The 24,578-nt window shown below is 41.3% G+C and overlaps 1 protein-coding gene across 1 annotated transcript in view; it reads left to right on the top strand.

The window, feature by feature from the left end:
• Positions 1-24,289, top strand: part of LOC103367132 (dystrobrevin beta-like) — a gene marked incomplete at its 3' end in the record, with an annotated part of 31,809 nt that extends 7,520 nt beyond the window's left edge. The window contains exons 6-12 of the mRNA XM_008295060.1: positions 1,374-1,459; positions 1,727-1,881; positions 1,975-2,080; positions 4,725-4,891; positions 9,319-9,443; positions 19,665-19,739; positions 24,199-24,289. Of these exons, the coding sequence (XP_008293282.1) occupies positions 1,374-1,459; positions 1,727-1,881; positions 1,975-2,080; positions 4,725-4,891; positions 9,319-9,443; positions 19,665-19,739; positions 24,199-24,289 (805 nt within the window). The remainder of the gene's footprint in view (positions 1-1,373; positions 1,460-1,726; positions 1,882-1,974; positions 2,081-4,724; positions 4,892-9,318; positions 9,444-19,664; positions 19,740-24,198) is intronic.
• Positions 24,290-24,578: the final 289 nt, after the last annotated feature.

Genomic DNA, 24,578 nt, shown 5'->3' with positions numbered 1-24,578 from the left:
CGGAGCAGAGAGGTTTATTATTGACCGTAAAGCTACTCTCTCATTATTGTACCTTGTGCGCTCAAATTGATTGGCTGCTTGCCCTCTCCATTCATGGGCCTCATTCAATTGGTTTACTTTTATCTGCGAGGCCATTCTGGTCCCGCTCCCTCATTATTCATGCCGCCGTATCTCTGGGAAACTTTGTAGGAAATGACTGACTCGCGATCACAGGAAGCGGTTTCGCTATCTGTCCCTTAGGTCCAAACTGAATTAGGCAGGAGAGCTTTCATGCACTCTGCTACCTCTGCTCGGAAGCAAGGAGCTAAATGAATCTAAAATGAAGCAGCTGCTCTCTCTTGGCGAGTTGAAAAGATTTTAAGAAGAATGGCGGCCTGATAAAACCGCCGAATACCGACTGCGTATCCGTGTTCATCTGTGAGTCGAGGGCTAGTTCGGGATTTTTGACAAGTGAATGCAGCACGGATGCGTTTCATTGCTGTACGGTGCTGATTCTCTTACATTTTTAATCTCAGCAGAGTTCTCATCCTAAATGAAGACTCCACTAATAAGTAGATTAAAATGTGCTTTATTTAAATGTTCCTGTAGAACACGACAACAATAGAAGAATACAGTAAACTATAATACGGTTTGCTAATACTAGAACAAAAGCTGTGATTATAACAGAGGAAATATGGCTTTAACAGCAAATCCTCTCAAGAAATGTACACTTTGTTCACTATAAATTCAATTTCTAAGACTCATTGTGTCATTTTCAGTTCATGGTGTCACTTTACTGCAAGAGTTCCCAAACTTTCCAGCTTCTTTATCCCCAAAATAATAGTGTCACTAATGGTTTATCCAAAAACAGACATAAAAACAGCACAAAAGAACCAAACAACTGTAATTTTATTTTGTAGTAATTTGATAAACAGGATAAGATAAGCCTTTATAATCCCACAGTGGGGGAAATTTGCAGCAAAAGGGAAAGTGCAAACATTTAAGGAATATAGTACAAAAATAGGAAATAAACCAAAATATACAGAAGTACTAGAAATATAGCAGTATTGTACATGTCAGTGGTGCTGCACACATTCATAGAGAAGTATTAATAGTGCACAGACTTTTTTTTTAAGTAGTAACATAATAATAAAGGACGTATTCTAGTAGATGTAGAAAAATAGATATTCAGCAGTGATCTTAATGTATTAACGGAGTAAATATATAGTATGTTTATTCAGCTTTTGTAGCATTTGTGGCTAAAATATGGTCTTTTCTGTAACTTTTAAGTTTGTTTTGATTCCTAGAAATCATCCATTCAGGGCCTCGACCCACAGTTTGGACACCACTGCTGTGCTGTATTGATGAACTGTCACCTCTCTTTCCACTTGCAGCGAAAGCCACGGGAAGCTGACCGTCTTCTCCATGAAAGCCATGCTGGCAACCATGTGTGGAGGCAAAATTGTGGACAAACTACGCTGTAAGTTCAGCTTCCATTTAAATGCATTTTCTAGAAGTTTGGTGCCCTTGTCTGCTCAGTGTTCTCCACTTGTGTAGTTGCTTGGATCAAACACACAGGGGCGCTGTTGGAACGTACAAGCGAGATTCCTTCGTTTTAAATGTACATGTGTTAACTCTGCTGAGCACAGTGTCTGAGGATCAATAGTTTCCATTCATGTAAATGTCAAAAGCCAGTTTGCGCCCTGTTTCGGCTGAGAATAAGGCTTGACATTTTGCCGTCCCTCAGACATTTTCTCGCAGATCTCGGACTCAAGCGGAGCCATGGTGTTTGCTAAGTTCGACCAGTTTCTCCGGGAGGTGCTGAAGCTCCCCACGGCTGTGTTCGAGGGCCCCTCGTTCGGCTACACGGAGCATTCGGTGCGGACGTGTTTCCCCCAGCAGGTAGGAACGGGACACTGCACCGCACACCTTCGTCTTCACTCTGCAGGAAGGTTGACTTACACTCTTTTGTTGAATCCATGTGTTTGTATCCAGAAGAAGATCATGCTGAACACGTTTTTGGATGTGTTGATGGCAGATCCTCCCCCTCAGTGTCTCGTGTGGCTACCACTCATGCACCGACTTGCTAATGTTGAAAATGGTAAGTTCTTGAAGTTTGGGGGTCAAATTTAGTGCAGGATCTGGAGTTGCCTGGGCAAGAAAAGCCTCATTTTTCATGTCATGAACCAGTTTGGGCTCAAGGATTCAACATCTTCCAGCCTCACACAATCAGGCTCTGGAAGTGATGCACAAAAAGCCTGAAAAGATGCTTTCTGCCGAGCTTCATTCATTCCTTGTTTCTCAAATTCAAATGCATCAACAGTTTAGCTGCAGAGCCTCTTTCCTCAAATATCCAGATACAAATTGAGTCTTTGTGAATGAAAACTGCAAAAACAGCACATTGCACATCTGAATTTGGACGATCAGCGCTGAACTCTGGAACACATTACCGCCTGAAATCAAATTATTTACAGACAGAATCTTTCACAACAAATTTACGGGCTGGGTAAAGGCTATTTTTAGCTAAATGTAGTTTGTTTTTTCCCTCCCGTCGCGTTTAATGCATTTTATTACGACTATTTCGTTGTAATTCCACGTCATTTTGATTCCATTGTGTGTGAAGAAGCCCAAGTGGGAACAAGAGGTGAACATTAGCCTCACACTGTCTGTGCAGCACATCAGTTTCATGCTCTGTGTCAGAACTATTGTTAAATAAAAATACACTCAAATAGCTAGAAAATAGGTAATTATGACAAACTAAGTCAGCAAAACAAACTTACAAGTAGATCCATAATGCAGCTTCGTGCTAGTTCAGACAGGCTCGGAGTCAGGCCATCACGGGGCCCAATCATGCACCTACTCAGCTTATTGGTGCGCCTTATAACCAGGCTCATTCATTCATTCTTTAGCTCTGTGCTTGCCTCGTCGCTGCCACGTCACTGCCGCTTTCGTTGCTTGCCCCCCCTCAACCTCCTCCTTGTTATAAATCTGCCGTACGTACATCACTTATTTTCATACTGTCCTGCAGTATGTTCAATCATTTGGCTCTGCTGGGGGATCCAGTGATCTCAGGGACTGTCTGTCTGTGTCATGCCTGCTCAGATTGTTCCAGAGCAGGGGTGGGCAGTCCTGGTCCTCGAGGGCCACGATCCTGCATGTTTTAGATGTTTCCTTCTTCCAACACACCTGATTCAGATGATCAGCTCATCATCAAGCTCTGCAGAAGCCTGATAACGATCCTGATCATTTGAATCAGTGTGTTGGAAGAAGGAAACAGCTAAAACTTGCAGGATTGCGGCCCTCGAGGACCGGAGTTCGACACCCCTGTTTTAGATGTTTCCTTCTTCCAGCACACCTGATTCAAATGATCAGGATCGTTGCCAGGTTTCTGCAGAGCTTGATGATGAGCTCATCATCTGAATCAGGTGTGTTGGAAGAGGGACACACCTAAAACATGCTGGATAGGGGCTCTCGAGGACCAGGATTGGGCACCCCTGATCTAAAACATGCAGTATCGTGGCCCTCGAGGACGAAAGTAAAAGAAAAAGAAATGGTTTAAAGTCCTGTCTGAACTAGATTTACTGTCACAACTACCAGGATCCAGGTAGATATGTAACATATTTAACACCACATACTGGAATAGTCAACATGCACACAGAGAGTTGCAGGTAAAAGAATCTACAGCTGGTTGCCTGGTTATCCCCAGTTATACTGAGTCAAAAAAAAAAAGGCAAAATGCTGAAAAAATTTTCTTTAAGTAAAGCAATAGATAAATAGTTGTACCATTCAGCTTCTATGATTAGAACTTTGTTAAACTGACTAGAAAAAAATATGTATATAAAAAAACAATGACAGTTCTGGCTAGAGTGTTGATTTTTTGTATAGTTTAAATAGTTTTATAACATTTAGAATCATTTTAAATAAAGAAATAAGGCAACAGACAGCAGGTTAAAGAAGTATTTTGATCTGTTACTCAAGTTAAACACCAACACAACGGTGTAAATAAGTTCTATACTGAAGTTATGACCCATAAAAGGATCAAAAGTAAAGGCATCAGCTCTCCACTAAAACATTCTCTGTGGCTGATGCTTTATTATATTTTGCATTGCTAATGTTGCATAGTTAATGGATTAATGTGTAGTTTACTGTTATAGATCGTCAATTGGAAGCTAGTTTCATTTACTCCACATACAGCTTGTTAGTTTATGGATTCTTAGATGATTTAAGAAAAACATACAGAAATTTACATTCAAGTTTTGGATGTTTTGCAGATTTTTTTGTGAAATATTTGATATTTTTTAAATACTTAGACTTCTGAACAGTTACTTAAATGAAGCCATCACAGGCGTTTAAACAGGAAAAGTCTCTTTGGTGGAACTGCAAACGACTGACGGCTGAAATGGGAAAAAGTTTAGCAAACTGTGGATTAATCTTTAACTAAGTGTTGCATTTTATACGTTTTTATAGGTTTTTATTGTCTCTTTTTGTAAAGTAATGAATAGATCTGTCAAATAAATGTGATTGAGTAAAAAGAACAACATTTGCATCTAAACTGCAGTGGAGCAGAAGCACAAAGTGACATAAAATAGATATTAAAAGTATATCAACGTTTACTTCATTCCTGAGTAAATTCACTTCGTTATAGGTTTGCTGCCTCACAGAGTCTTTTCTTTGTGACTGACAGTAGAGACGTCACCGCTCTGACAGAAAATCCTCTTTTTTTCCCCTCGTGTTTGGACACTCAGTCTTCCATCCGGTGGAATGTTCTTATTGCCGGAGTGAGAGCATGATGGGTTTCCGGTATCGGTGCCAACAGTGCCATGGCTACCAGCTCTGTCAAAGCTGCTTCTGGCGTGGCCATGCCAATGGTCCCCATAGCAACCAGCACCAGATGAAGGAGCACTCGTCTTGGGTAAGAAAAAAAGCTCTGAATCTCTCTCATTTTTACATTCCACTGTTCCCTTTTCCACACAAAGTCAGCATCATCTCTGAGAGTGTGGAGCGATTTTACAACACAGCAGCCGTCTCCTTACGTCTCGTAGTAATCCAGGAGGGATTTTATGGGGTTTTTACTCATTTTGGCAAATGAAATTGTATTGATCGAATTTGCTGTGTCGCCGCATTCCCCCCGAAGCTCAATCAGTACGTTATAAATTGAAACAAGGGGAGTCATAGGCGCCAGATCCCGAATCCATTTCCCATCCCACTCGGATTTCTGCACAGAGAAGAATGACTGCCCGTCGCTGCAGGACTGGAATGACATGCCTGAGTGCAGGAAGCACAAAACGCCGTCTCTAATGTGACACAAACATTCATGACGTTTCTCACATAGGTGGATGAATCTGGGACGTGGTTCTGTTTTAAATTTGTATAATTCTCCGTCACATCTGTGACATTGTTTGCCGCACGCCGCTCGGTTTCCAAAACCTCCTGTAATGTTTGTTTTTTGGCATTTGGCAGCTTTTTCGTTTCCCTCCATCCCGATTAGTTGGCAGTATTACTGGCAGCCATCCTTCTTGTGACAGGAAAAAAATGGCTGCATGTTTAGGAGTCTCAGTGTGGTCCCCCCTCTCTGAATGCAGAATATATGTACTCCCCTCTTTTTATTTGTGTCAGATTAGAAGCTTTATTTATGTTGCATCTCAATATAATCTTCCTTTAGTAAGATTCATACCAGAGAGCAAGACCAAAATAGTCATAATACCCATAATATTCCACAAATATGTCGTCTACTTCTTGCTAGAAACACAATGTACTGTTTGACTTTAGCTACACTGGTGCTCAAAGAAAGTGCTTCATCTTTAGATTTTTGCATTTCTAACCCTTTCTCACCATGATGACGAGCATATGAATATAAACATGGTATGTATTAATACAGCAGTTAAGGTCAACTCATATTTCACAGTTTCTCTCAAAACTTTTTTCCAAAACAAGCCCTTGCAGCCGTGACACAAGCACAACACTCATGACTGAAACGTAATCAGAAGCCTGGAGTTGCTGCAGTTTTTAAATAGAAAACAAAAAAGGATCCCGACACCTGCTCCGGATGACTGCATCTCTTGCAGACCATGCTTGTGTCGCTGATGCAACGTACAGCTAATGCAATGTTACATCAACGTCTACGCATGTCAGGCTTATCTGATGCAATCTGGGAAAAATGTTGCCGTGTGCTTAAGTTATCCGGACAACGGTTGCAAGTTTTAAGGGTTGATGCGCCACTTTTTAAAGCTCAGATTTCTTGTTTGCTAAGTTGTGACTCATATCTTTTAGGAAATAGTTTATGTCACGTAGCACAAAGTCTGTAAAAGTGTTTTTTTCTAACCTTAATATTTAAATGAGTTTCAGTAAATTTACATAACAAACTGTAATATTTAAGCTGGTTGAGGAAATTGAATTATTTCTTTCCTGGAAAACACTTTGGCTCAGCGTCTGTTGTTTTAAATGTAATGTATAAATGACCGTGCCTCGCCATGACTGCTGTGATATGACACTTAGAGGGAGTTTTTATTGGCATGTTTGCATATTTAAGTCACTATTAAAAAGTCAGTTTAAAGAGAAAGAGCGACTAGCAGTTTTAACCAGCACTGAACCTCCTGAACTCCGAGTAATTTCTGAGCGTTTTCTTGCTCACTGTCACATTTTTACTCACTCTGGGCCCATTATTTTTTAACTGTAATGCAAAGTCCTTCTCAACTATGGAAACAGCACAACCATGGCTAGAAACAGAGAGCTCAGAAATGTCCCTTGTGCTGTATGACACAGTCATAATGCCATCAATCATAAAAAAAGGGGGTAAAAACACATTTATAGTATTTAATTTACTGTATAATACTACTACTAATGAGTTTATTTGTGTAGCACCTTTACGAGCAACAATTCACAAAGTGCTTTGACAGGTAGAACATAAAATACAGGTAAAATATCAGGCAGTAAAAACAATAAAAAGTGCATGAAAACACATGTAAATACACACCGTAAACAATGAAAATGTACAGAAAGGATAGGTAGGTAAAAACTGGTTAGAATTTATAGTTATATAAATAATTACTCCACATACTAGAGATGTTTGACTTCTTGCATCCTTAGCTGGTTTCCATACTTGTCCACTGTTACCTCTGTGTAAACACATCCTGCAGTTCATCCCTAAAATCACTCAGTGTTTGTCACATGACTTCTGGTTGCAGCTGAGTCAATAATATTCTCATAGTTGCACTAAGTTCTTTGTTTTAAAGGATCCTGGTTAGGGCAGATGATTTGTTTTTAATGAAATATAAAGTCTCTTGATTAAATACTCACAGTTTCATGATCAGATATGGTTCATTTCTCTAATGGAGCACCATGATGATTAGTTCAAGGACTGCTGAAAAGTTGAAAATTCAATGATTTCTTTCATTTGTATTCTGATTCAGATTCTGGCTCTGATAAATTAAAAAAATAACGTCCCTTTGAAACCTACCAGTGGTTTCAGAAGCAAGTTTGGCAGCGAAAAAATGCTTTTCTTGACTTTTCTTCTACTTCTTCTTTTTAAATAATATCCATTAACTTTCTAAAGACATTTCTACATGACAGCAGGTGTATAAAAATCTTTAAATCTGGAGAAAACTTTAAAAAAAAATTCCTAAATGATGGTGCATGCTGCAGTGATTGCTATGCTTTTCTACCTAAAAGGAATTGTTCCTTCTAGCATGTACTAAGAATTTCTCTTTACATGTGTTGAAAGTGGGCTTCAAGGTGGATCGGTGGTTAGCAAGTAGGTCCCCGGTTTGAGGACACACGGGATCTTTCTGTGTGGAGTTTGTATGTTCTCCCCGTGCAGCGTGGGTTCTCTCCGGGTTCTTCCTCCCACACAGTCCAAAAACATCCATCCATTATCTATACTCCGCTTAATCCTCATTAGGGTCGTGGGGGGCTGGAGTCTATCCCAGCTGACTCAGGGTGAAGGCAGGGGACACCCTGGACAGGTCACCAGTCTATCACAGGGCTACACTTAGAGACAGACAACCAAGCACACTCACATTCACACACATTTAGAATCACCAGTTAACCTCAACATGTTTTTGGACCTTGTGGAAGGAAGCCGGAGAACCCAGAGAGAACCCACGCTGCATGGGGAGAACATGGAGACTCCACGCAGAAAGATGCCGGGTGTCCTCACCGGGACGCGAACCGGCAACCTTCTTGCTGCGAGGCAACAGTGCTACCAACGGCGCCACCCTGCAGCCCAGTCCAAAAACATGTTGAGGTTAATTGGTGATTCTAAATTGTCACAGAAATAATTTGACTGGATTTTAGTCTTTAAAACATCTCCAGGACTGTTGAAGAGAGTCCTATAACTTAATTTGAATGAATATTGGGGCTGCAAGGTGGCTCGGTGGTTAGCACTGTTGCTTCACAGCTAGAAGAGCCCCGGTTAGTGTCCCGGTTAGGATGCCTGGGATCTTTCGGCATGGCATTTGCATGTTCTCCCTGTGTAGTGTTGGTTCTCCAAAAACATGTTGAGGTTAACTGTGATTCTAAATTGTCTGTAGGTGTGAATGTGAGTGTGCTTGGTTGTCTGTCTCTAAGTGTAGCCCTGTGATAGACTAGTGACCTGTCCAGGTGAATCTGCCTTCAGCTGGGATAGACCCCAGCCCCCCATGACCCTAGTGAGGATTAAGTGGTGTATAGATGATGGGTGGATGTATTGAAAGTTGTTCTAAGTATCCAAGACCAACATGATAAGACTTAGATTAAAGGACACTGAAATTCACATCATCAGTGTCCTCAAACTAAAAGCACATCTTCAACTACAGTTCCGGTAGCACCATCAGAAACTATGATTAAAGACACTGTTGTATGTTTGTACCATGTTCAGGTCCTATAACAGCTGCACTTGATGAGTTTATAAGTTAAACGTGCATGAAAGGGTAAATCAATAATAATAAAAATCTGCCAAATAGATTATGTAAAGTGGCTAAACTCAGATTTAATGGATGTTTTATTGTCATATTGTCAGTGGACATGACTTTTCAAACCTTCTCTATAATCATGCAGCCATCTACAACTGTCTGACGTTGCCAAACTCAAGGGAAATCTTTTCTACTTTCCCTATAAATCCAATGTGATGTATGCTTCAGAGGTTGTAGCACAGTTTGAATTACATTACCAACTACAGTCCTTCTTGAGTCTGCAGAAACTACTGCTGATCCACACTTTTGACCCAGTAAACAAACTTGACCCAGTTATGTAAATGCCTCCTGAAGCAGCTTTAAAGCCGTTTGTACCGGTCCGACACAATGACAAGGAGTCGATAAAACAGACCAGGTGACTGATCCTCTGTTTGCGCCGCTCTCTTTACAGAAATCTCCGGCCAAAAAGCTGAGCCACGCCATCAGTAAATCTCTGGGCTGCGTCCCGATCGGAGAGCCGCCGCATCCTGTGTTCCCCGAGCAGGCCGAGAGACCGCAGGAACTCACCCACACCGTGTAAGTACCGCGGACGTGTGTCAGAAACCCAGCTGATTAGTTGATTAACAACCCCAGCAAGGCTCATGGTGCTCAAGATCTATAGTCTGTTCCCGTCATGTAACAGCCTCCATCTTTCCATTTCACCGCATGATTGATGTTGTGCCATCTCACTAAGATGTCAAAGCCCCTGATTATTTGCTAACGCGGAAACGCTGATATACTACGCGGGTCGGGCGTCTGCAGCCGCTAACATCACAGTCATCTCCATCAGTCTGTCGGCAATGAAACGGGTGATGACGGTATAAATCTCACATTCCCGGCTTTGAGGCTCCTGGAAGTCATTATAGGAAACGCATTATATTCTGCTGCTGTCTTAAACCCTGCACACTCATTTACATTTCAGTTGAAAAATAGTACAATTTCCATAATCAATCCCACCGCCAGAGATACATCCACACAGACGCCGAGGTCACCGTGGTTCTTTTTTTTCCTCATCATCGTCGCATTGAAACTCTGATGCCACCAAATCTAATAATGTTTCAGAAAAGAAAAAGGGGAAAAAAAAGGCGATTCATGATTTTCGATTGTTGGCGGCGTTAACGGGATCACAGGAAAATCTCTCAACTTTCTCATTTGAGCTTTCAACATTTCCCAGTGCACATTTCATAACAAAATCCTGCTTCATATTCCAGTCACGACCATAAATCTAAGCTGTCTGTATATGCTTTCGCTGCCGGCAAGTGTCAGTGAGTAATTGATGGTGAGCTGCATCACGGGGGAGAAAGTCGCTCAGTAAATGCCAAGAAAATAGACACAACGTAAATACGCTCGCATGATTTTTCTGTTTTCCTGCGTGATAGACACCATCATCATCGGAATCGGTTCCCCGCATCCAGGCTCTGCCCACTGGCAAGAGGATTTATTTATTTGTTTATTTTTTTTTCCTTCCCCATGCATTGTGCCCAAACTTATGCATTTAAGATGAAGTTTGCATTTGCATAAATTTACAATTCATCACGACGTGGAGAATCAACTGTCGACCCGGATGTTTTCCTCCCGACCGAGAGATGAGGCGATTGGATTAGCCTCCGCGCCGTATAGGCTGTGTAGCATGAAATTACATCACACAAGTAGATTAATATTGATAAAAATAAAACTTGTGGCTAAAACTAATTTGGAGTACGTCTCTCCGGTGCCCCCAGCAAGCAGTAATCCGTGTCATTTCTCGCCTTTTTTCTTTTTTTATGATGTTGATAATTTCAGATGATGGAGGCCCGGAGAATATTGAGTTCTGTAGTGGAGAATGCAGCCGGGGCTCTTGGGTTTTCTTTGGATTTTATAGCACAAAGTCCTTTTATTATAATTACTAACTACATTTTACTGTAAATACAATGTTTTTTTTGCAGTGGGATGTAAGTACAGCGAGTATAAGGAGGTTGTACTTTGATTTTTTTCCATTTTGTGCTACTTTACACACACATATGACACTCACTCCATAAAGGCTGCATACTACATCAGTTTAGCATCAACACTGTAGTGTACACATGCACAACATCACAGGATCTGCAACATGAACTAAAGCAAATTAACTCCAACACATCATGTTACAACTTTTTTTAATGGAAAAAGAAAACTTCAAGATGAATCAACAGGAGAAATCTGTCAGATAGAACATTATTTATTCCCATTTAAGAGTTCTTGGGTACACTGACTTCTTCTTTTAAGGGAGTTTGTCGACATGCAGGCTCCACATGTGCACAGCAAAATGAGCAAACAGGAGAGAAACAAAATACAAAATCAGCTACAAAACGCATGATTGTTGAGCAAAAACAGACCCTCTGTCAGCAGGGTCTTGCCATTGTTGTTGGTTGGACCATCTGAATCTGCACCACAAAGCTCTGTATGACGAGTGTAAAGACCGATCTGAGAGGCAAAAAAAAAGGGTCATTCCATCTCAAATCATCAAATTTTTAGGACGATTTCTGCTCGACCATTTCCGATTAGCCTAAAATTTTTATAACATAAAATATGGATATGTATGAATACTTTTCCAGATACGTTTTTTTCTGTAAAAACTGCCAGTCGACCCACTTTCTGCACGTTTTTCTTCTTTGCACGTTGAACTTTGACGCTATGTTTGAACAACTATGTCTCATGAACAACTGTTTTCTATGTTTTCTTTTGTGTTATTGTGACATTCAGTTGCATATAGTTGACTCAGTTGATTTGGTGACGTGTGCTCAAAGACTTTTCATGACAGCTTCGATTCACCCATCAGCAATGATTATTTGATCTATTTGTCCAATATTGTAAACTCAATGACACAATGTGATGTAACAGTGAAAATTTCAGGCTTTTTATCTTTAATAGTTCCTGAAACATGGCTGTTCAAACCTCAAGTTTCAATGTGTGATAATGTGCTAAAAGTGAGTAAACTGGCTATTTTTAACAATTATCTTATAAAAGTAATTGATACATCAATGTAAAATTTTACAGATGCCATTTTAAATATCCCTAGTCAATGATAAAATGGTTTCAAGCAGATTGGAAATGGCCGAGCAGAAGGCCCCAGTGATGGAAAATGGAATAACTGATAACAACTCTGGATGTCTTTGCTCGCGTTGCAGCATATAATCAAGATTTCAAAGCTTTAAACCAAAAATAAATCATTTTTGAGGCAGATGCACTCAACTACAAAATCACCCAAATCATTCTACAATGTTAAATTCATTCCAAATCATGTTATTCAAGTCATCCTGTATTTTTATTATATTGCAACACATCTGGCCGAAAAACTAAACATCACAGTGTTAGTTGTTTTTTTTTAATATCATGCAGCTGGATTACTCCAATGCCAGCATTTTAGAGCTACCGGCACGAGCTGCTTTTCAGGGTTAGGGTTTACATAAAGCATCTCACCAGCCACTTCATTAGTTACATCTTGCTTGTATTGACTTGGATCCTCTTTTGCCTTCAGAGCTGCCTCAGGCGTAGCTTCGACAAGGTGCCGGCGACGTTCCTCAGGGGTTTCGGTCCATATTGACATGCACTTGCTGCAGATTTGTGAGCAGCATCTTCACGATGCAAATCTCCCGCTCCACCACATCACATAAGTGCTCTATCGGATTGAGTTCTGGCCATTTCAGTCCAGTGAACTCACCGTCATGTCGTAGAAACCAGTCGGAGATGTGGCTTTAAGACACGGCGTGACTGGTTTCTGGTCAGCAACAACACTCAGGGAGGCTGTGGTGAATAAACGATGCTCTTTTGTTACTAAAGCACCCAAAATGTGCCGATGAAATCACATCATTATACCACCAAAAGCAGCCTGAAGTGATGACACAAGGTAGAATGGATCGAGCTGTTCTGAGACCATCTGAAAGCCAATCTTCTATTGATTTGTAGCGCAACTCCAGTTTTGTGTTTTTAGTTGATAGAAGTGGCACATGGTTAAGTCGTCTGTAGCCCAAGTTCAATGTGTTCGGAGATGCTCTTCTGCATTTTTTGGTTCGGTTGTGTGAGTTACTGTGGCCTATCTGCCAGCTCAAGCCAGTCAGGCTGATTTTCTCTTAACTTGTTTTTTCTTGTTGTGGTCCAGTTTCTGTAAACCCCAGAGATGTTTGTGTGTGAAAATCCCAGTAGATCAGCAGTTTCTGAAACACTCCAACCGGCCCGTCTGTCACCAACAACCATGCCATATTCACAGTCACTTATAGCACCTTTTTTTTTTTCTGCATTCTGGTGCTTGTTTTGAACTTCACCGTCTACATGCCTAAATACACTGAGTTGGTTTCTGCCATGTGATCAGATGTTTGGTTCAACGAGCAGCTCAGTAAATGTACCGACAGTAATGAAGTGGCTGGTGAGTGTGTATCAGTCTACTCTAAACGTCTTGTGTAGCTTCATTTAAATAAATCCAAGAACCCAAATGAGTCCAATTTCAGCAAAGGGAAAAACATGAGGCTGCAAGGTGGCACAGTGGTTAGCACTGTTGCCTCGCAGCAAGAAGGTCGCCGGTTCGCGTCCCGGTGGGGGCACCAGAATCTTTCTGCGTGGAGTTTGCATGTTCTCCCCGTGCAGCGTGGGTTCTCTCCAGGTTCTCCAGCTTCCTCCCACACGGTCCAAAAACATGTTGAGGTTAATTGGTGATTCTAAATTGTCTGTAGGTGTGAATGTGAGTGTGCTTGGTTGTCTGTCTCTAAGTGTAGCCCTGTGATAGACTGGTGACCTGCCCAGGGTGTCTCCTGCCTTCACCCTAAGTCAGCTGGGATAGACTCCAGCCCCCCATGACCCTAGTGAGGATTAAGCGGTGTATAGATGATGGATGGAATCTTAACTATTCATAGTGAAGTTAGTAATGTAGCTCAACACCAATAAAATGCTGCTTTCATCTAAAAATACAATCCATGATTCTTGTTGGAATCAGTTTGTCTGCAGAAGAAGTCCTTCTAATAACACTTGCTTTACTTTGAGTTCTGGATGCAGCATTTTTACTTGTGATGGAGCATTTTTAGATGGTTGGACTGCAACATTTACTCGATTAATGCATCCATCACCGACCATTTGATGCAGCTCAGAATATATACTACATACATCTATGATTCCGTTTTTGGTCAGAATTTCCTGGAACTTCTTATGTCCTCCTTCAGGACTTTAATGGACAAAGTGCATTTTCATGCTCTTCCAGATGGCATTTCAAGGTTGGCGGCTCTACATGTGCGTGTTCACTGACTTTTAGGATAATGGATGTGACTGTTGACCCCTGTTACTGGTTTTTATGCGTTTCAGTCTCTATTGTTATGTCTGACGCAGGGGAAGGTATTTACTAAAAGTCCCTGCCTCCTTTTTCTGATGGAAGGGGGGGGGAAAAAAAAAAAAAAAATCTATTTTTGGTTGCAGAAGCATTTATGTTTTTATTTGTGTGTGCGGTGATGAAGTAGCGCCTCTCATCAGCCGTGCAATGAAAAGATGTTTTTAAACCTGACAACCCTTCAAAACACGTATTCATCACTGACTGCCATTCTCAATTTTTGGTTCGGATTGAATGCTTCCATATTTAACCGTGCCTGTCTTCAAACTGGCAGACAGATATATTGGCAAATCAACGGGCCTGTGTGTCAGGAAACACACACACACACACACACACACACTCACAGGGGAAAATATCCACACTATTTTTTTTTTAGCAGGTTAGAATATGACGCACAAGATGAGGTTTCATCTTTTATAATACATTAAAGATGACACCATCTGTCCATTAACTGTGAAGGTGGTTAGCTTAGCTTAGCATAAAGACATGAATTGAAGCACTATTAGCTTGGCTCTGTCCAAGTGAAATAAAATCCACCTAAAAGTACTTTGAAAGCTTGTTGTGTTTTGTCTGTGTAACCCATAGACGTGTTTAGGAGATCAATACTACTCTCATGTCTGTCCATAAATCTTAAGCTACAGCTATGACTTAGCTTAGCCTAACATAAAACCATGAAACTATTAGCTTGACTCTTTGCAAATGTAATAAAAAATCCACCTAAAAGCACCTTTAAAGCTCTTTAGCATGTTCTATATTGTTTGTGTAATCATTAGTGTGAAAATGACAGTTAGTGGTTATTAGTAGATCAATACTACTCTCATGTCTGTCCAGTAAACCTGAAGCTACAACTTTAGGACTTAGCTTAGCATAGCATAAAGACAATAAATGGCAAAACTATTAGCTTGGCTCCATCCAAATGTAATAAAAATCCACCTAAAAGCACCTCTAAAATGCCTTAGCATGTTATATATTGTTTGTGTAATATGAAAATGACAGTTTGTGGTTATGAGTAGATCAATACTACTCTCGTGTCTTTCCATTAAACCTGAAGCTGCAGCTATGAGACCTAGCTTGTGTTAGCACAACCACTTAAAACGAGGTAATTTTTTTTTCATCTTAAAGTACTAAATCTGCTTACTAGCACCTCTTGAGGATACTAATTTGAATGTTGTATACCAGACGTTTAAAGGTGGAGTCTGTGGTTGTTAAGAAAGATTGTTGATATTTAGCTAGTTAGCATATTTAGCTCGCTAGCATGTGCCAGATTTACCTTTGAACACCAAGCAGTTTTCAAGCGTTTTTTTTCACCTGTTGCATTTTCACTGTAATAAAAAACTCATAGACGCTAAAAATCACAGAAAAAAGAATAAATGAAAGTTGAATTTCTTTTATTATTTATTTTACAAAAACTGAAAAAAACATGTACAACATTTTTCCACATGGCCACAGGTGTTACCAAAATGAAATGAAATGAATGAAATGAAAAATACTTTATTTATCCAAGAAAGGAAATTCAAAAACTGGACAAAAATGTTGGCTCTACATACTAAAGATATTTTACCAACATTTAACGTTTAATTTGTTTGCATTCTTGTCTCCTGAGTAAACACAGCCTGCAGTTAGGCCAAATATTCACAGAGTAAGTCACTGTTGGTTGCAGTTGAGCTACGAATAGCGTCAGGATTGTGCCAAAAAGTGTCGAATTTTTTTGATTTTAAGAGATTCTGTTTAGTGTAAAGAGTTTTTGTTTTGGCAATTTAAAAAAAAAGATGTGTAGAGTTAAAAAACACATGATTAGTTAAGGACCATGATGAGAAAGTTGAAGTTTGAAGTTTCTGGCTCTGATAAATGATGCAATTTTGGTGATTTTTTTTGTTTAAAGGTGGCAGGTTTTGGGGTTCAGAGGGTTAAAATCTCTCTTGCTCCCTCAGCTTCCTTCCCCATTCCCAGCATGCACGAGGACTTATTTGCTGAATTTGTCAAAACGTGTATTGGTTTAAAATCTCCATCTTTAATAATACATACAAAGAAAAAAAAGAAGCGTAAAAGCTACGAAGTCTTACATGCTGGATCATTTCCTTGGCTGTGGCACAGAGACTAATGAAATTCCTTAGAAGTTGAGATATTCCTTTTAATCCAACATGCCAACTGCAAATCTTCTACACTCTTCGTAGCCTCGAGCAACGAGTAAGAAGAACTGGCGCTAATGGAATAATTCCCATTTGTTAATGGTCAATTTAAAAGAAATTATGACTGAATGCAGTAATTATCAGCATACTCTTCCCATTTCACCCCCGTGGGCCACAGAAATCTTCCCCTCAAACTGGATCCCTCAGATAATTAGTCACAGGAAAACTGCCAAGGCTCCAGTTTTTATTCCACACTGTCTTCATTTTTTATCGGTGCCATATAAGAGTGAGAGAAATGCACTGTTGGTATTCTAAAACTAGTGCAGCCAGCTACTTGTCAATCCTGATGAATGTTATCAGCGAAGAGGTGTTATTTCATGTTGTAAACCGGGAGACATCCATCAGCGCCGTCTCTCTCTCAGGTGTGTGTATGTGGGCGTCCGAGGCCCGGCGAAGCCTCTGCCAGTGAGTAATAATGGCAGAATCGGGGTAAAGCGTCAGGTTTGATCAAAACGGCCAAATCGAACGGACATGAGTCTCCCAGTTGTCCAAACACTCATACCGTCTTCAGACAAAGTGCAGCTATTCTGATACTGTTTTGAAATATTTACTGGCATCCGAAAGCGTCGACTAACAGTGAGCTGATCTGTGAGGTTTTTTTTCCCTCTTCCACTCAAAGTGTCAGCGAGATTCTTGGGGATTTGTGTTTTGGAGGAGTTATAGGTTTGGGGATGCACTGTCTGTCTCGGAAAAACTTTAAATCTAGGATACGGCTTCTTACCTTTCAGACTTAGCACCGCTTCCGCCGAAAGACTTTAAGCACCAAAATAGACTGGGAGTCGAAAAATAGGCATCTTTTGCATTAATGCGGAACACACACTTCAAATTCTCAGTTTAATATTTAGCAATTTTCCACTCTCTATGTAATCCCTAGAAATCCATTAACATTTTAAAATGCCTCCTTCTGTTTTGCTCTCCTTTTTTTTTTTTCAGTCTCCAGGTCAATGCAAATTCCATCAATGTCATTAAAATGGAGAGAACGGCCATGTAATTCACTTTTCTGTGAGCCTGATCCATTGGGGCTTTTTTTTCTCTTTTTGATGGCCAAAGTACTGACGGCCTCGTGGGGTGGGGGGAACAGGAGCACCAGCAGGAGAGGAGAGGATGCTTGGTGTTATTATTTTTAGCCGACTGAGGGCGATTGAAGGCAGCCGTGCCTCGTCAGAAATAAGGTGAACGCGTGAGGCGCCACTAGACTTAATTTCCCCCCCCACACCCTGTAACCCTGCCAGCTGCCGAGCACAAGGAACGATTGTCATTCGCCGCACGCAGGTAACACGAGGCTTAGCGCATTGCAGACTTTGATCTCTTAGCGCCTAAATGTTGTGTCAATTCGCTCCCCGTTTGACCTCTGAGGCACCGGCTAAACGTCTGGACTGCGTGTCCTGAATCAGCGTTCGGTGACCCACGGGGCTGCAGGCAGCGACGTGAAGGATGTGTTTAGAGGAGGAATAAAACACACAATGATGCCTTTACATAAGAAGAAAGCCCCCCTTTATTTTTTTTTTTGCATTTCATCTTGCGCCCCACTGTTCCACAAGAGTTCTCCAAAAGGCCTGATGATTATTTATAGAAGGCGAGCTGTGAAGAGCTTTCACTTATGTAACTCGCTGAAGGTAAAGGGGGGGAAGAGTTAAGATATGCAAATGCAATTATAGTAGAGGCCAGTTTGTTACACGCTTTCCTGCAGACGGGATGAGAGGAGATTTATTTATTTTTTTATTTTTTTCTTAGAGATTGCAATTGAGGTGCTTTGAGCAAATGGCATTTCCCTAATTTCTAGCGTAAGAGAGAAGAGGGGGGAGAAAAAAAAAAAAAAAAGACAGAGTCAGAGACAGAATGGAGAGAGAGGGAGAGGAGAGAGAGAGAGAGAAAATCTACGTCGTCATAAAGTCACGTGACCGCCGAGTTTCCTTGGAGACAGCAGCAGTGTAGTACATTGAGATGCTCGCCCGCTCAGTTGAGGGCAGATTAGGCATCTGGCAACAGCAGCGGTTGGATGTATTTTGCCAGCCAGGCAGGTGCTTTCTCTCCTCACAGAGGTAAGTGCAGGCGCCTCGTGTCTCGCCGTCTGTCTGGATCCCGGTAATGTGATGAGCGTTTCCAAACAGTTTTCACATGGAGGGGTTTTTTAGTTCTGGAGTGTTTGCAGAGACTGGAAGGTGACATGTGCAGGTTTGAGTAGTTCCTGTTATTGCATGAATTAGCAGCAAAAAAACAAATAAGAGTGATGAATTACTGGTGTCTTTTTGATTCTGTTAGGCTGCTCTTGAGGGGAAATGTAAATGCATGAACCAATGAATAATTACAAAGGAACATGCTTAACATCCCCCCTGGAGCGGTGCACATGAATGCTTTAGTTTGTGAAGCTGTACATTATTTGAATTCTCTGCTTTCTGTTTTGTTTTGCACTTTGTTGGCCAGAAAAAGAAAAAAAAAAAAGTAAGCGAGCTCTCAGTGGCTCATGCTGATAACACTATTTTGCACATTGTGGATATAAATAGTTTGATTTGACTAAAAGGAAAAATGCTGATTGCACAAATAAGCAGAGTAAGACGCAGCTGCTGTTCCTTTCATGTGATAATGAGAGCTTTAAATAAAACAGTCACTTACAGTAGAATGAAGGCTGAGAGATACGGGGTGCAGATTAAAGAGGACTACACAGGCATGGAAATCCAGCCATTGGTTTTGTTATTTTTCCGCGAGCACCTGAGACGTGATATTTTGATCCGTTAATGAGACTCTGTGGTCCCGGGCTGGTTTTTTTTCGGGGGTTGCTGATTCCGCCGCCAGATGGACCCCATTGCTTTGTTTACTCTCACAAATTACCTCCCACAATGTCACCTTTCCTAGTTTTTTCACAGACTCCCGGTTTAATTAGATTTCTTGTCTGCTGTTGTTGCTCTTGCTCGTGTTAATTAGGTTTAAGCTAATAGCCCCCAAAAAAACATCTAAATTGCTGTTTCCCCGGAAAAGTCAATTATTTCACTACAATTTTGAGTCCAGCATGTTGGTGCCTGTGGTTTTTTTTTTTCTTCTGTTTTTGAGTTCATAATGATCCCCCTGCCTCCCCTTTTCTTGCCCTCCTTGGTACAGTAGGATTAAATTGAAAGTCAGGATCGCTGATTCATGATTATTAATAAAATGCAAATGCCCTCTCCTCCTTCCCCCCCTCCTCCGATGACAAGCACCACAGGCCTCTGCAGTGTAGCATTAAAGACCTCTAATCTTGTCTTTTAGTCAGCCGAAACCGGTGGCCAACAACATGAACGACACAATGCTCATGTCCTCTGGGGCACCTACTCCCACCAAAAGGTAAGCAAACAGGCATGATGTCTTTTTTGAAGATGTTGTTTATCTTTAAAGCTGACAAAAAATGTCACTCCGACTTAAGCGCACTGAAAATAAGTTCTTTTAATCACACCGAAATTCAGTCTGGGTCCCAGAATAGGTGACAGATCCTCTCTCATCACTGGAAATAACAAGAATAGCGCGGCAAATCATACTACAGATGTAATTTGTTCCTTCACACTTGACACACATTTTTTTGCATCCGAGCAGCGTGCCCTTGCGAGTGTATTTTTAGAGGAAAATTTGTTACGCTGTCGTGAAGAATATGTGAGCACTCCTACTTAAAGGGGCTGATTTGACAAATAGATTATGATAGAACTGGAGCCGCACCATGTAAGCAGATCGCAGCCGAGGAACCGTCCTCTTGTTTCAACCCTCTCACTTTAAAGGCCACCTCTATTATTATTTACTTACAGTGGTAATGAACCATTGTGGTTACGAATACAGTAATGGAGAGAGCACTCTGAGGGAGCCGTAATGCATCCGCACTCTCTCGGATTTTCCTTTTTTGTGCATCTCGCTCGCACATCTTTCCGGCAATTTGTGTTTGCAAGACGGGGACTGGTGAGGGGGGCTCGGGACTTTCCACGGCACAATTAGTGGGGATGAGACGTCCCTGTCCGGTGTACAGACAGAGCAGAGGTGTGCGTATCAGCCCGGGTTATCAGATGGTTGATTAAAATCCACATAAAGACTTTTGTCAAGAATGCAGAGGGTGCTTGAATGAAATCTGTGCATGTTTTTTTTCCACTCCTCTGGGCTGAGTTATCATACAGTACTACACCAAGGACCCCAGCAGCTGAAGGGCAACATGCACACTGCAAAAAAATAGAAATAAAATCCAGTAATGTGCAGCAGAACCGAGCCTTCATATGTGTCGTTTTAGTCCAAATGTGAGACCGTGGTAAATATTTTCCCACTAGAAACGGTACATTTAGAAGGAAATTAAGTCATTTAACCTTGCTGAAAGCGAGGCAACAATCAATAGCAGATAAAAATTTCTTGCAGAGATGAACACTTTGTGCAGCGCGGTCTTGTCTCAGAGGGCTGACAGTATCCAGATTAGAGCTGGTTTGAGGGAAGCTGACAAGATAGGGACACCCGAGGCTGTAAACGAAGCCTCGCATCCAGACCCGTGGAGGTCAGCGGAAGACGTCACGTGTTGTACGAGGGTGGGGGGGGAAAGCGACGCTCTCCTGAGGTTTGTCTCGCTGTGGCAGTAATGAAGAAGCCCGATAACCTTTGTCTTGACATTTTGCTCTCTGAGTCAGAGCTGCTTTGGGAAGATGTCATGCACCGAAGAACCCGTTGCCTTGGAGGTGTCTAAACAACTACAAAGCTGCCATTTTTAGGGCAGAAATTGCGCATTAAGCCGCCGTGACGCCTCCAAAATAGGTTGTGTTGAGTGTCGGTGTGGATACCAGGAGATAAGGCGCTGAATGAGGAGGGATGAGGCAGGTTTCGTTTAGTTGCAGGGAACTCGGGGCCGGTTCCCACCAGCCTCTCTCTGTCCCACATTTGGTTTGCAAATATGAATTTATTGTTATAATTACCTGGCACTGGCCTGGCCGCCGTCACATGAAGGGCCTATGAGTCAAAGATGCGACTGCTGAATAATGCAAAGCTCCTCGTGGCTCTGTCTCAGTTCAAGAGCCCCAAACTGAAAAGCAGCACCAGAGCTGTCCTTGTTTGTTGACTCTCTCAGATTCCGTCTTTTATCGGGGGGGAGAAAAAAAAAGAAAGAAGCAGAACTTCACTACAAGATGTCGGGGCAGAGCAGAAACCGAATGCGCTCCGTTTGAAAGATTGCGAGTGTTGTGCTTGTAGCCTCCATCACAGTCTGCTCTCTGATACTGTCTGCTCTGCTGACATGGCATCTCCTCCCTCCCACAACGCAGACAATTGCTCACCACCAGCAAACCAACACCACGCAATTTATTACCCATTTGTCATGCACAACCGCTACGGCTGACGATAACATTTAAAATGGAAAAAAAAAAAAAAAAGGAGGAAAAAAAACGCTGCCTTTGACACTGAAGAGCTTCGAGCTCGGAGTTAACTGACAACTGATCAAACGTGAGAACAACTGAAGATGTCATTATGTGAAACTCATGAACTGAACTGCCAGAATGTTTCACTGAGTGACAAGCTGGATGCTTAGAGACGGAGTTTGTGAGTCTGGGGAAAGATTGTTGATATTTAGCTACTTGGCATGTTTGGATAGTTCGAATGTGCCAGATTTAAATGAGGCAAACACAAATGTGCACAAAGTGTGGTGGAAATGTGTGGATCGTTCCAACCAGGGCTCGATGTGAGCGTCAAACTTTATTCAGTGCAAACAAAGAACTGACTGAGCTAATAATTGCTGAATTTAAAAGTAAATGGACTGAATTTGAATTGCATATTCCACTTTTAATATTAAAGTTTAGATTAAACCTTTTAAATTCTCATGAATTAATCATAAAGTCATTTATCTGCTTTATATTATCCTCGATTTGCAATTTGGTTTGTTTTCCATTGAGTACATTGACTGTACAGCTTACTTTAGCACAAACACAACAGCAAATTATGCGAAATATCTCAGTTTTAACTGACAGAAATGGACAGAAATTTCATACGATCATTTTCTGATTTTCAGGGAAATTCAGTTATGATAAAAAGTTGTGCACTGAACCTTGATTTAATCATTTAAATGTGATTTTGCATGTATTTGCCAGGTAACTATAACACTGTAAGTCACAGAGAAAACTAATTTGTGCTTCATTTAACCCTCCGAATCCCAAAATCTTAAAAATTCTGAAATTTATCAGAGCCAGAAACTGTAAAAACAGGAACAATCGTCATATTTTCAACTTGATGGCAGTGCTTGAAATACTCATCTGTAAAATTTTAAAAAAGGTAACACCTTCTTAGCTTAAAATCACAATATTTTATTGAAAATCTGTTTATCTACATGTCCAATTCAAAAACATGCCAAATATTAAGCTTTTGCAAAGAAAAAAAACAACAAAAAAACCCCAAAAAACTGAAAATCATGTCACAAAAATGTTGAATTCTGCAGATTGTAAAGCCAACAGGAAACAAACACAGAAACTCAAAATGGTAGTAAAATATCTACAATATAGAGACTTACATTTCAAGTATTTGTAACACCATTTCATATTTTTCTAGTCAACTGCATTGTTTTCAATAATCTTTTGACATTTTTGCTGCCCCATGCTGCACAAAAGACATGCTTAAGTTCCCTCTACTGCTAGCCGTGGTCGTTCAGTTTCCGTAGAGGTGCAGAACTTTATATTGCAACGAAAAATGAGCCCACAGTGAGTAAAAAATGTGACAGGAGCAAAAAAAAAAAAACAATACAGAAACTGCTTGGGCTTCAGAGAGTTAAAGCACCATTTGAGGAAACCAGTGTAAAAGAAAAAAGTCGGCCCTCCCACCTTAAACAGCAAAACATGACGGACGCAGTGGTGTCTGAGAAATTGGGTTTAAGTCAAAAAGCTTGACACGTGCAGCAGAAATAAGTATCTGGGAAAGATGCCAGTCGAGGAGGGCTTAAAGGCAGTTCATGCATCTCCACCGGGCAGCTCCCTGATGTGTGTTAATGTGCTACTCTAATCCTACAAGAAGCCCCAGTCTCTGCCTCAGGACAAGGCGGTAAATTATTTAAAGTGTCCCATTAAGACAAGACATTTTTCGATGTCTCGGTTTTTTGACATTTTTGGTTTTCCTCGATCAACTGAGTTGTCACGTGCCAGGCGACCCCATCTCGACGCATTTTAAGATATCATCGCTGAAATAAGAAAAAGATTATCTCATCACACCAGCAGCTTTTTGCATCTGCTTTTGGGGAAAGATAAGATTTTTATGGGCAGTTTTGCAGCAGCAGCGAAGGCTCGTCGATGCAGCAGGTTTGAAACCAGATTGGGGTTTTATGGTCTTAATCATCGCTTACTCTCCAGTCAGAGTTAGAACAGCTTCCCAAACAACATTTCAGCTCTCCGTCACTCCTCATTGCAGACCGCCTGCAGAGAAAGAACAGCATATGTCCTGTCATCTGTCCACGCCATATGCCACGCCCATGATCATTTAAAGTCTTGTGCTTTACTTGACATTTTCAGTCGCTGATGAAATGGCCAGAATGGGCTCTGGCACAGTCACAAACGCATTTGGCATGCTGCATTCTTCCCCTTATCCATCTCCGTTCATTGTTATGACCAATTATCAGACTGTCTATCAACACCGGAGTCAGAGCCAAGTGGCATATATTAAGGTCACCTCAATTATAAAGTTTTCTACTTTCATGCAAATTATTTGATGTCATCTCTTTCGACTGTACCAACTTTTACTTACATAAGAGCTTCCGACAGTGGAGTCGGTGTTGCTGTATATGTGTGTGATGTGTCTCTCCGACTTCGGGCAGTGTCTTGGAGAGTCCGAGCCGGCTAGATGAAGAGCACCGCCTCATCGCTCGATACGCCGCCCGATTGGCAGCCGAGGCGGGAAACTCCACAGTGAGTATCTCACGCGAGGCCTCCGCGGTGGGCTTCAGTCGAATGTGACGCTTTGAAGTTGTCGTTGGTTTATTGTTTGCTGAAATGTCGAAGCTGCAGTCGGAATCTTTTTTTTTTTGCCTTCATTTGACAGTGCACAGGCAGGAAATAAAATGTAGGGAGGATGACTCCCTGTGAAGGTCAAGCTGGCTGGGAGTTGAACTGGGGACTCTGCTGCTGAGGGCGTTTTAAGACCATGTGGTATACGTCCTAAACATTCGGCCGCTGTGTCATCGCAGTTTTCTGAATA

Source organism: Stegastes partitus, unplaced genomic scaffold (genome assembly GCF_000690725.1).
Source record: "Stegastes partitus isolate 25-593 unplaced genomic scaffold, Stegastes_partitus-1.0.2 Scaffold1017, whole genome shotgun sequence".
NCBI lineage: Eukaryota > Metazoa > Chordata > Actinopteri > Pomacentridae > Stegastes > Stegastes partitus.
Note: the sequence above shows the minus strand (reverse complement) of the source record. Positions and strands in the feature narration are given on the sequence as shown.